This window comes from Bufo bufo, chromosome 10, assembly GCF_905171765.1.
Source record: "Bufo bufo chromosome 10, aBufBuf1.1, whole genome shotgun sequence".
Taxonomy (NCBI): domain Eukaryota; kingdom Metazoa; phylum Chordata; class Amphibia; order Anura; family Bufonidae; genus Bufo; species Bufo bufo.
Window position 1 is genome coordinate 129,880,181 of NC_053398.1, and position 12,326 is coordinate 129,892,506.

A 12,326-nucleotide genomic window follows, 5' to 3' on the forward strand; every position below is an offset into this window, starting at 1 on the left:
ACCAAGGAACACAACAGACAGGTCAGGGAGTAAGTCAGTAAAGAAATTCAGCTCACCTCATAATTCACAGCCCTGTGCAAGGAATGAACCAGGCAAATCTCTCGCATGAAAAATAGGAAAAAACGGTTCCAGCACTCGCAATAAAACTTTGTTGCACTTTTATTTCTTCTTGTAGCAAATAACTCACATAGAGTATTGCTCCACCCTAGCATAGTTGACGCGTTTCGAAACACAGGTGTGTTCTTAATCGTCAGCCGAAAATGGAAGAGTATGGCACAACTAGAAACCTAGTAAGACATGGCTGAACACCTAAACTGACAGCCCAGGCAAGGAGAGCACTAATTAGAGAAAGAACCAAGAGGCCCATGGTCACTCTGGAGGAGCTGCAGAGATCCACAGCTCAGATGGGAGAATCTGTCCACAGGACAACTGTTAGTTGCGTGCTCCATAAATCTGGAGTGCCATTTTTGAAAGCAAGCCATAAGAAGTCCTGTTTGCAGTTTGCCACAAGCCATGTAGGGGACACACCAAACATGTGGAATAAGGTGATCTGGTCAGATAAGACCAATGCTGAACTTTTTGGCCTAAATGCAAAACGCTATGTGTGGCAGAAAACTAACACTGCACATCACCCTTAACACACCCTCTCCACCGCGATACATGGAGGTGGCAGCATCATGCTGTGGGGATGCTTTTCTTTAGCAGGGAAGGAAGCTGGTCAGAGTTGATTGGAAGATGGATGGAGGGCAATCCTCGAGGAAAATCTGATAGAAACTGCAAAAGACTTGAGACTGGGGCGGAGGTTCACCTTCCAGCAGGACAATGACTCTAACCATCTAGCCCAAGCTACAATGGAAGGGTTTAGATCAAAGCATACACTCACCTAAAGAATTATTAGGAACACCTGTTCTATTTCTCATTAATGCAATTATCTAGTCAACCAATCACATGGCAGTTGCTTCAATGCATTTAGGGGGGTGGTCCTGGTCAAGACAATCTCCTGAACTCCAAACTGAATGTCAGAATGTAAAAGAAAGGTGATTTAAGCAAATTTTGAGCGTGGCATGGTTGTTGGTGCCAGACGGGCCGGTCTGAGTATTTCACAATCTGCTCAGTTACTGGGATTTTCACGCACAACCATTTCTAGGGTTTACAAAGAATGGTGTGAAAAGGGAAAAACATCCAGTATGCGGAAGTCCAGTGGGCAAAAAAGCCTTGTGGATGCTAGAGGTCAGAGGAGAATGGGCCGACTGATTCAAGCTGATAGAAGAGCAACGTTGACTGAAATAACCACTCGTTACAACCGAGGTATGCAGCATTTGTGAAGCCACAACACGCACAACCTTGAGGCGGATGGGCTACAACAGCAGAAGACCCCACCGGGTACCACTCATCTCCACTACAAATAGGAAAAAGAGGCTACAATTTGCACAAGCTCACCAAAATTGGACTGTTGAAGACTGGAAAAATGTTGCCTGGTCTGATGAGTCTCGATTTCTGTTGAGACATTCAAATGGTAGAGTCCGAATTTGGCGTAAACAGAATGAGAACATGTATCCATCCTCTGATGGCTACTTCCAGCAGGATAATGCACCATGTCACAAAGCTTGAATCATTTTAAATTGGTTCCTTGAACATGACAATGAGTTCACTGTACTAAAATGGTCCCCACAGTCACCAGATCTCAACCCAATAGATCATCTTTGGGATGTGGTGGAACGGGAGCTTCGTGCCCTGGATGTGCATCCCTCAAATCTCCATCAACTGCAAGATGCTATCCTATCAATATGGGCCAACATTTCTAAAGAATGCTATCAGCACCTTGTTGAATCAATGCCACGTAGAATTAAGGCAGTTCTGAAGGCAAAAGGGGGTCCAACACCGTATTAGTATGGTGTTCCTAATAATTCTTTAGGTGAGTGTATTCATGTGTTAGGATGGCCCAGTCACAGTCCAGACCTAAATCCCACTGAGAATCTGGGGCAAGTCTTGAAAATTACTGTTCAAAGACGCTCTCCATCCAATCTGACTGAGCGTGAGCTATTTTGCCAAAAAGCATGGGCAAAAATTTCAGCCTCTAGGTGTGCAAAGCTGGTAGAGACATACACCAAAAGACTTGTAGCGAAAGGTGGTCCTACAAAGTATTGACTCAAGAGGCTGAATACAAATGCGCGCCACACTTTCCAGATTTTTATTTATTAAAAATTTTCAAAGCCATGTATTGTCTTCTTTTCACTTCTCATATACTTGCTACGTTATGTTGGTCTATCACAGGGATCAGCAACCTCCGACACTTCAGGTGTTGTGAAGCTACATCTCCCATCATGCACAATTGCTTGGCTGTTCTCTGAACTCCCACAGAAGTGAAAGGAGCATATTGGGTGTTGTAGTTTCACAACAGCTGGAGTGCTGAAGGTTGCTGATCCCTGGTCTATCACATAAAATCCCAATAAAATACATTTAAGTTTGTGGGTGTAATGAAAAAATGTGGAAAGGTTCAAGGGGTATGAACAGTTTTTCAAGGCACTGTATCTAATGTTCCTTCTAACGAAGCATAAAATGTAGCGTTTCACTCCAACAGATTATATTAAAAAGTGAAAGGTTTTATTCTCCCATACACATATACGACCTTTTGGCTCATCCCCTTGTAGACATCTTCAAGCCCTAGTATTCCTTCTAGATAGACTATACTTACCTCCTGATAGGGGACGAGCTCTTCAGGGCTGCTGACTATAAAGCCTGGGAAGGTTACTGATCCACTCTCTGCGATGGCGCGGTGGAACAGACCTTTGGCTAAAGGAGAGAGCAGCTAGAAGAAAAGACAATTCAGATAATTCTCATCATAAACCCTTGGATCGGACACATTTATTATTTCTGTTATTATATCTTCAATGATTGAACATCGTCCTGTAGTCTGCTTATGGCACAGACAGAACAATCAGACCACGTCCGATCAAAGAAAAAACATGGGGAATTGTACTTTGGGCATTTTTCTAATATATCTCTATGAACTGAAATTCTTTTTACTTTCATTTTCGGAAGAGTATATATTCCACTCCTGCCAAAGGGCAATTAATGCACAAGAAGCAATGAAAAGTGTAACAGCTGTCCTCACTAACGCTATATAAGCCACAGAGGGAGGTTACTGCTGATAGAGCAGAGATCATGTCAGTGTTTTCTCCCTTAAGGCCTCATTCGCACGTCCAAGCTTAAATCCGTGAAAAGGTGGTCAGTGATGCCTCCGTGAAGATTTCCTTGAGGGGTCCATGTGTCCATTTTTTGCTATCCGTGTGTTATCCGTGTTTCACTGACACTGCACAGCTGAAAAATTATTTTTAAAGCATCTCTTCCTAATGAGCCGTGAAACACGGATGAAACACGCATGGCATCCATGGTTTTCACGGACCCACAGACTATAATGGGCGTGATGGATCAGTGAACACAGAGAAGATAGAGCTTGCATCCGTGCTAAGAACACAGACCCACAGACCGTGGTAAAAAACTGATGTGTGAATACACACATTAAAATGAATGGGTACGTGTGATGTCCGTAGAGAACACGTACAGCACACATATGTGGAACACTGCTGTGTGAATGAGGCTTCATAGGGGTCATCCAGGAAAATATATTTATAACTTTTCCTCAGGATAGGTTATCCGTATTAGATCTGCGGTGGTGAAATACCTGGGACCTCCGCCAATCAGCTGTTAGAAGAGGCCTTGAGCGCCGCAGCCTCTTCCTAGGCCAGTGACATCACTGTACATCGGTCACATGGCCTAATTGCAGATCAGCTCCATTCAAGTCAATGGGGCTGAGCTGCAATACCAGGGTTGAGTTTGCCCTGTCCATGCTTTGCTCCAGCACCCCCACGGCACTGATGTGGGAATTTCAGTCCTGGGCCTCTGCACATAAACTTGGGTTAATGGCCAGTGTCTGCGCTCCCAGCACTGGCCTCAGGAAGTAAGTGCACCTGCACTGGATTTTGGAGCCGATTTATGACATGACCCACCATTTGTGCAGGTCAGTGAGGGACGCTGGCTTGACATGTTATGCAGAAGATTTTCCCCTGTACCAAGGTAGTGCGGGGACATCTTCTAATTTTCCTCTCCTCTCCTGTGCTTTTGTTCTTATTGCCCTGGCTGATTATGTTTGAATATTACAGATCTCCAGCCCTTATCTGAAGTTTTCGTAAACAGGAGAAGAAAGTCAAAGCATAGACTCTACATTTCTCGTTCGGCAGCACATCCTATAAAAAGAGGTAGAGGCATAGATGTGCATCACTGTGGCTGAAAAAGCAAAAAACACAATGCAATAACATTCAATGCAACAAATACTAAATATATAGATTATAGATGCTGGTAATGTTATATTCACTATATAAATTAATATAAGGTACGTGTCACAGAAGGGATTGGGGGAAACTCCCCACCATACAATGTCGCCAATTACTAGGCCATAGGCAGGGAAAGGGGGGCTGGTCACCTTCAAAAGCTTCCCTCAAATAGCCCTAGTCTCCTGGCTGTATGAGCCGCCTTTAATGGTAAGGGGGCTCATACCCACGAACCTAGAAGTCTAGGAATCCCTGTATTGCCCTCAACATCGTAACAGCGCAGAGACCTCCTGTTTATCCATCACCACGGATGACAAGCATCTCCAGAGGCCCAGGAGCTGACAGGGAGAAAGACAGAATGCAGCAACTGCATGGCAGGTAAGTACACAGTGTAACAACGGAACACTAGAAATAACCAACACTTACCTGCCGCAGCAGAGAGGGAAAGACAGCACCAACATCTACCCGGACCTCCATGCGAACACCGGATGCACGGAAGCTCCAGGCGGGACAGCACACTGTCTTGTAGAGTAGTTCCCCCTCCGGGGAACCAACCCCCTTCCGGAGGACACAAACACAAAATGGGAAAACGTCAAACATCCATGCAGGCCAGTACACACCTTCATGAAACAAACATCCAGACGTATAACAAACCTCCAACTTAAACCCACATCATAAATTACACACCAGGAGGGGAAGGAAGACAAGGAGGAAACACACAGTATGACATCGCAGATGACATTGCTGAGAACATCGATGTCAAACTTGGATGGCCCTCAGATCTCATCCATGCACAGAGCAAGCATCTCACATTCAAGGCAGACAAACCAACTAATCTCAGTCTCCAAGCCAAAGGATATAAAGAGACCTGAGACCACACCCAACTCACCACTTTGCTCCAAACCAGCCAGTGAATTAACCCCACGCACACCAGACAGGGAAGGGAAACAACTAAAAGGGAAATCGCTCACACATGCATAAACAACACATTGCCACAGGCTACTGCATGAGTGGCAAACGTGTCACGGCACAAACAACATAGGCTGTGATACTCCCCCCGCATGCAACCACAACACCATGTTGCCGAAGGCAACAGCTTGTGTGGCAACCATGTCACGGCACCCACCACAGGCCGTGACAGTACGGTACTTAGCACATACATTTTGATTCAAATCATTTGTGCCCATCCACCACGACAAGGTGATCTCTTTTAGATGGGACCCGACTTTATAATGACTCCTCTCCTTGTACCAACAGGCAAGTATGGTCCCAAATTAATTCAACGAATCTACTGTATAAATAAAAAAAAAAACACACAGTGCCAAGATAGCACATCACTAGATAAAGCACCAGAAGGTAGAGGGAAGCCATGTGGCACCATGTTGTTTTGAAAATCAGGCATAGTGCTGTTAGTGCATAATAGTATTCACTGACAGCAGCACAGCGCTGGCCATTTTTCAGTTGTTCTTTTTTTGTTCCTGCATCAAATTTATTCAGAGAGAGCAGTCTCCAGCTAAATACTGCTAATTAAAAACAACCTTGGGAAATGCATACTACAAAAACCAAAGACAAAGTAAGCCAGCACAATCTGTAAAATGAATAACCCCAGAGTGCATTTGCATTGTGTTTCTGCTTTTGTATTTTCAGCCACGCTGAAGCGCCCATTGGCATTTATCTAATTTTATTGGATGAGCTAACTAACTTTTTAACGTTTTAGGATGACTGGTTCATCAAGTCCATCTTCAAGGATATAATTGTGGATAATATCCACAGTTGTCTACAGTGTTACAGAGTTTTAATAAATTACCAGAAGTTGGCGCTTTTCCCAGTAACCTCCCTGAAGTTTCTTAGCCTTTTCTGGATTTGAGAGCAATGAAGCTTTTTCTTCCACTAGAGAATAACCTTGTGATAACCTCAAACATCTGATCCAGAATCCTTGAGGTTATTACTTCTCCACTGTGGTAGTTCTCAGAGTGAAAGCTCACCTCAGATGTTTACAATCCTTTCTATTTAAGGCTTGGAACAGAGGTATCTCCAATCTATATGGTAAGTCCTTCTTCATTGCAGAGAAGACAGGCCTTGAGGTGGTGGTTGTTGGACAAAAACCTATCCCAGGGAAAGTTATTTTCCTAATGTTTTGGTTGAGGGAATGTTCAGGTAGACAAGTGAGCCCAGGGAGTGTGCTCCCAACAAGAAAAGATTGTCCCCGATCAATCAAGAGCTAAGAGAGGTGAGAATAGGCTTGATTCACTTTCAAAGTCTCTACCTCAATCCCCATGTCAGAATCCAATTCAATTTTGCTTCCTTTTTTAACTCAACAATCAGAGGGGGGCAAGGCATGTGCCCTGTTAATGGAGGGGCCGGAGAACCATTTTGCTGACAATTCTGAGGTATACATAAGAAAAATAGACAAGTCAGTCACGGATCTCCTGAGCAGATAATCGCTCCTTACCGATTTTGGAATTATTTCAAGTCATTATTAGGAAAAGGGACCAGACGGCAATCAATGTGATAGCTACCTCGAAGAAAGACAAGTTGGAGAACTTCTGTTTTCTCTCCAAGATGGATCAGCCATTACCTCGGATGCATTCTCCCTTGGAAGCAAAATTGAATTGGATTCTGACATGGGGATTGAGGTAGAGACTTTGAAAGTGAATCAAGCCTATTCTCACCGCTCTCAGCTCTTGATTGATCGAGGACAATCTTTTCTCTTGTTGGGAGCACACTCCCTGGGCTCACTTGTCTACCTGAACCTTTCCTCTAACCAAAACATTAGGCAAATAACTTTCCCTGGGATAGGTTTTTGTCCAACAACCACCACCTCTTCTTCGCAACGAAGAAGGACTTACCATATAGATTGGAGATATCTCTGTTCCAAGCCTTTGATTAATTGGTAGTTGAAGTGGTAGTATCATAAAATTAATAGAATTAAAATGATCTAAAAAAGGGGAAGAGCCCTGTACGTGATGCCCGGCAAGTGCCGGAGCGATTGCTGAGCTTGTAGCGGTCATGTGACTCGGGTTGCCGTGAAGAATGTGTGGCCTGATCTGAGGTGGCAGAGTCATACGGAGGCTGGAGCTATCTGGTGCAGGATCGTAATGTGCTTGGCCAGGTGACGGTAAGAAAGTCCCGCCTGGTCTGAAACAATCCTAATGGTACTACCACCAGGGGGCAGGAATGCACAAAAGAATGGTTTTAAAGAAAATTTATGAAATATATAAATGAATAAAAAAAATAAAAAAAAATATCAAGAACATGTCCAATAAAATAATATAATAGTGAAACCACAAGATGAAATTGTCCATGCAATAAATAACAACATTTCAATATAATACATATATCACCATTACAAAAATGGATATTAAAAAAAATTATTAGATAAATTGACTAATAAATAAATTAATAAATGGATAAATATATAAATAAATAAAAACGTCTGATGACCAGACCAAAGCGGGGGGGGGTTTAATGAAAACATACCGTACAGTTCAGATCCCAATATGTTAAGAAATTACTGGACAAATGTTGGGATGGTGAAGGTACACAAAAATAGTAAAATGCTCAATATTGAAATTAAAGATTTATTGAGGCCGTACGGATTCAGACAGTTCAACTTATAATTCCATAACATTTTACGTCTTCTCAATGTCTGGATGGTGTTATTATAGCTGTCGGGATTTACTTGTTCTATAGGTCTAATAGTGAAACCAAACAACGAGCCTTGGTGATGGTCTGCAGCGTGTCTAAAGACACTGCTGTTGGAATTTCTTCTTACTGTTAGACCTATGCTTGTTGAATAGTATAACTCTATATACTCGAGGCCACACGGGCATTTAAGGAGGTAGATGATATTGGTAGAGCCACAACTAAGGTGTCCCTTAATTAGAAAAGTATCCCCGTTGGAACTGTAAAAGGAGATGGTAACACGTATGGATTTACAACAGAGACATTTGGGTTGGTTGCACCTGGAGCTGCCTGGTGGCCTGGGGGTAACCGATTTACTACGCGATTTATTCTTTAACTGTAATTGGGATCTTAATTTTCTCAGTGCAAGTATATTTTTCAGGGTTTGAGCTCTCCGGAGTGTTAAGGGTGGTCTGGTTGGCAAGGATTTATTCAAAAAAGGGTCTCTTTTTAAGATATACCAATGTTTGGTGAGGACGTCCCTAATAGCATTATGATTAATGTTATATTTCTTTATAAAATTCATGTTATATGATTTTTCGGTGCTAGTCTTAGTCATGGTACTATTTTTTTTATTTTAGGTAGACAGTCATCTTGTGCAGGGGTCCTGGCTCTATTGAAAGCTGCTTCTATGATCCCAGGGGGGTAGCCCTTCTGTAGAAACCTGGTGCGAATCGTTTCACTTTGAGAGATGAAATCACTGTCCAAAGTACAGTTTCGTCTCACACGCTTGAATTGGCTGAAGGGAATGTTAGTTTTCCACTTCTTGTGATGTTCACTGGAAAAATCTAAATAACTTTTACAGTCCACCTTCTTAAAGAAGGTTCGGGTGGCTATTCTTCCACTGGTGATGTTCAATTCCAGGTCAAGATATTCGGCTGTGGAATAGTTGTGTGTATCTGAAAAGGTAATACACCAATCCGTAGTATTAGGATGTCTAATGAACATGTCAATCAAGGTGATGTCTCCATCCTAAATAAAGATTAGATCGTCTATATAGTGATGATAAAAAACAATATTATTTGCTCAGTAACCCAGAGCTGTAAATAAAAGTATCCTCAAATACCCCCATAAAAAGATTTGCGAAACTGGGCACAAATCGCATGCCCATTGCGGTACCCTTGATCTGCAAGTATAAGGAAACCTCAAACCTGAACACATTGTGAGTCAAGATAAATTCAATACATTTTAGGCTGAATGTTTTCTGTTCCTCCAGCATCAGAGAGTCACTGTCCAAAAACCATTTCATGCTGGTTATGCTGGATATTGGAATACAAGGCCGTCACGTCCAGAGTCAGCAAATGGTAGCTGTCCTACCATTCAACGTTTTTGAGTAGCCGTATCAGGGAAGTGGAATCTTCAAGGTATGATGGTAATTGGACAACATATTTTTGTAGAAAACCATCAATGTAATGGGACAAATTACAGATGAGGGAGGATATCCCAGAAATAATGGGTCAACCAGGTGGGTGGGGGGTATCCTTTTGTATTTTTGGTAAATGATAAAATATAGCAGTCATCGGATTTGCAACTTGAATGTAACTCTCCAAACACTGGAGTGAAAGAGGAAGTACCCCCTACTCAACTGCGAGCCCTGGCCCTGAATGCCAGCATTTCAAAATTCCTAGCCTTTGAAATGCTGCCATTCTGTCTGGTGGAGACTGACAGTTTTAAAAACTTGATGATGGTGGCTGTCCCACAGTACGTGGTTCCCAGACGGCACTAATTATCCAGGCAGGCCATCCCTACCCTGCACTAACAAGTGGCAGCAAAACCCACACCACACAGGAGCTGTGGACGAGCATCGAAGAACAGACCGATGAGTGGTTGGTGCCGCTGAGCCTCAATCCCGGCCTGGTGGTGTGCGATATTGGAAAATGTGTCTTAGCTTGTCACTGTGGAGTGATCAGGCTGGTAGACGATCATAAGGCACATTACCACGACCCGGTACAGGATACAATAAACTTTATTGTATCCTGTACCGGGTCGTGGTAATGCGCCTTATGATCGTCTACCAGCCTGATCACTCCACAGTGACAAGCTAAGACACGTTTTCCAATATATACCCGAGTGGCGACTTGGCCTTCGTCCCAAGGGGCTTCTTGACGCATCTGGCAGCACCGACCTGCACCTTTTATACTTCACAGCTCACCTGCAATATGGTTGCACTTAACTTCGGTGCAACCATAACAGGTGAGTCTATCGCATCCACCAGCTCTTTGAAGGAAGCTGTTGTACCTTGATTTACTTACCCTATGAACGCCTTTCTGACCCTTTGGCCGTTACCTTACTGTTATGGTGGTGTGCGATAACAGGCGAAATCTCATAGCAGCTCTGGGCCTAGCCGTTTTGATGCACATCCCTTGCCTGGTGCATGTGCTGAATTTGGTGGTGCAGAGGTTCCTGAAAAATTACCCCGAGATGTTAGAGCTGCTGCAGAAAGTGCAGGCAGTTTGTGTGCACTTTAGGTTTTCTCACCCTGCAGCTGCTCGCCTGTCTGTGCTGCAGCGTAACTTCTGCCTTCCCGCTCACCGCCTCATATGCGATGTACCCACAAGGTGGAACTCCACCTTGCACATGCTGGAGTGACCGTGCAAGCAGCAGGTGATGGTGGCGTTTCAGCTGCAGCACGCATGGGTGAGTCGTTCTGCGGAACTGCACCACTTCACCACCAACTAGTGGGTCTCCATGCGGGACTAGTGTGCAGTGTTGAGCTGTTTCGAGTACTCCACCAACATGGCCAGCGCCGATGATGCCGTCATCAGCGTTATTATCCCAATTCTATGCCTCCTTGAAAAAACGCTTCAGGCGATGATGGATGAGGATGTGGCACAGGAGGAAGGGGAGGAGGAACAGTGCTGATTACTGAATGGCCACCCTGCTGAATCCCCGCTACAAGGACAACGTGCTGTCCTTACTTCCATCACTGGAGCTTGATCGGAAGATGTGTGAATACAAGCGCACGCTGGTAGATGCGCTACTAACAGCATTCCCACCTGACAGAGGGGGATCATTGGAAGCACGAGGCGTAGGAAGAGGAGGAAGTCGCCTACGCAGCTGGCACACCGCTACCACCACAGAAGAAAGGGTTGGTATGGGCAAAATGTGGAAAACTTTTGTCAGCACGCAACAACATCCAGCACCACCATCTGATATGGACCGTCTTAGCAGGAGGCAGCGTTTCAGCAACATGGTGGAAGAGTATGTGTGCACACGTCTGCACGAACGGACTGATGGTTCTGCCCCATTTAACTTCTGGGCCTCCAAATTGGACAGATGGCCCGAGCTTGCCCTTTATGCCTTGGAGGTGCTGGCCTGCCCTACGGCAAGTGTATTGTCTGAACATGTGTTAGGTATTGCAGGGGGTGTGATCAGGGACAGGCGTATCCGTCTGTTCACAACCAACGTGGACATGCTCACGTTCACTAGAATGAACCAGGCATGGATCCCACAGGGCTTGTCCGTGCCTTGGCCAGAGTAGAGAAGTATACCAGCCACACCCAGCCATTGTTATACTCCAGTGCAGTTTGTGTGTTCTGTTTCCCATTTCCCAATATTCTGGGGCCTTCCCAAGCAAAACAAAAATAAAAATGTTGGCTACCTCCTCCGCCTCCTCCGCCTCTTCCACCTACACCATCACGTCCACCTCCTCCTCCAATCGGACCTCCACTTCCTGGCTCAAGATTATTATTTCTTATATTGCCACAGCAGGGAAGTATACTGGCTGCACCCCAAAACATGGCTAAAGGTCAGGCACAGAATTAACAGACAAAAACAAAACAAAACACAAAAACAGTTTTGGCTTCCTCCTCCGCCTCTTTCACCTACACCACCACGTCCACAGCCTTCTCAATTTCCTACTCCACTGGGACCTCAGGTTCGGTACCCGAACCAAACTTTGAAATAAAGTTTGGCTGAACTCGTCGAACTTGAACATCCAAGGATTCGCTCATCCCTAATCCTAGGTGATTGCTGTTTTAGCCATAATCCCTCACCTCACAGCAATGTCTTTTAATTCTGGTCTCAGCTTGTCACTCTGCTGACTGACTTCTCAAGGCTGTATTTGAGGATTGGTTTTAGCTGTTGTTCTCTCTGGAGAATCCTTTTTAGGAGCAGGAGCTCAGACATGTGCTTCCTCTCCGCACCAAGGCAGCTCTGGAACTCCGCTCCTGGCAGGAAGCAGGACCAGCCCACTCCTACCAGAAGGAAAGCAGGACCAGCCCACTCCTACCAGAAGGAAAGCAGGCTGGTTTTTCATGTTCCCTGGCAACTATTTACTTACAGTATTGGAATATACGGCCAAACATACAA

At 44.5% G+C, this 12,326-nt stretch overlaps 2 protein-coding genes across 6 annotated transcripts in view; one reads left to right on the forward strand and one right to left on the reverse strand.

Annotated features, from left to right (window-relative positions):
- The window catches only part of LOC120981117 (fatty acyl-CoA hydrolase precursor, medium chain-like), a 675,808-nt gene that overhangs the window by 330,825 nt on the left and 332,657 nt on the right, over positions 1-12,326 (forward strand). The gene's annotated exons all lie outside the window — the stretch shown is intronic.
- The window catches only part of LOC120981115 (fatty acyl-CoA hydrolase precursor, medium chain-like), a 289,738-nt gene that overhangs the window by 26,000 nt on the left and 251,412 nt on the right, over positions 1-12,326 (reverse strand). For 4 of the 5 annotated variants that reach the window (XM_040410611.1, XM_040410612.1, XM_040410608.1 and 1 more), the window contains one exon: positions 2,696-2,809. The exons of the other annotated variant lie outside the window; for it this stretch is intronic. In XM_040410611.1, the coding sequence (XP_040266545.1) occupies positions 2,696-2,809 (114 nt within the window). The remainder of the gene's footprint in view (positions 1-2,695; positions 2,810-12,326) is intronic. 5 annotated transcript variants of the gene reach the window in all.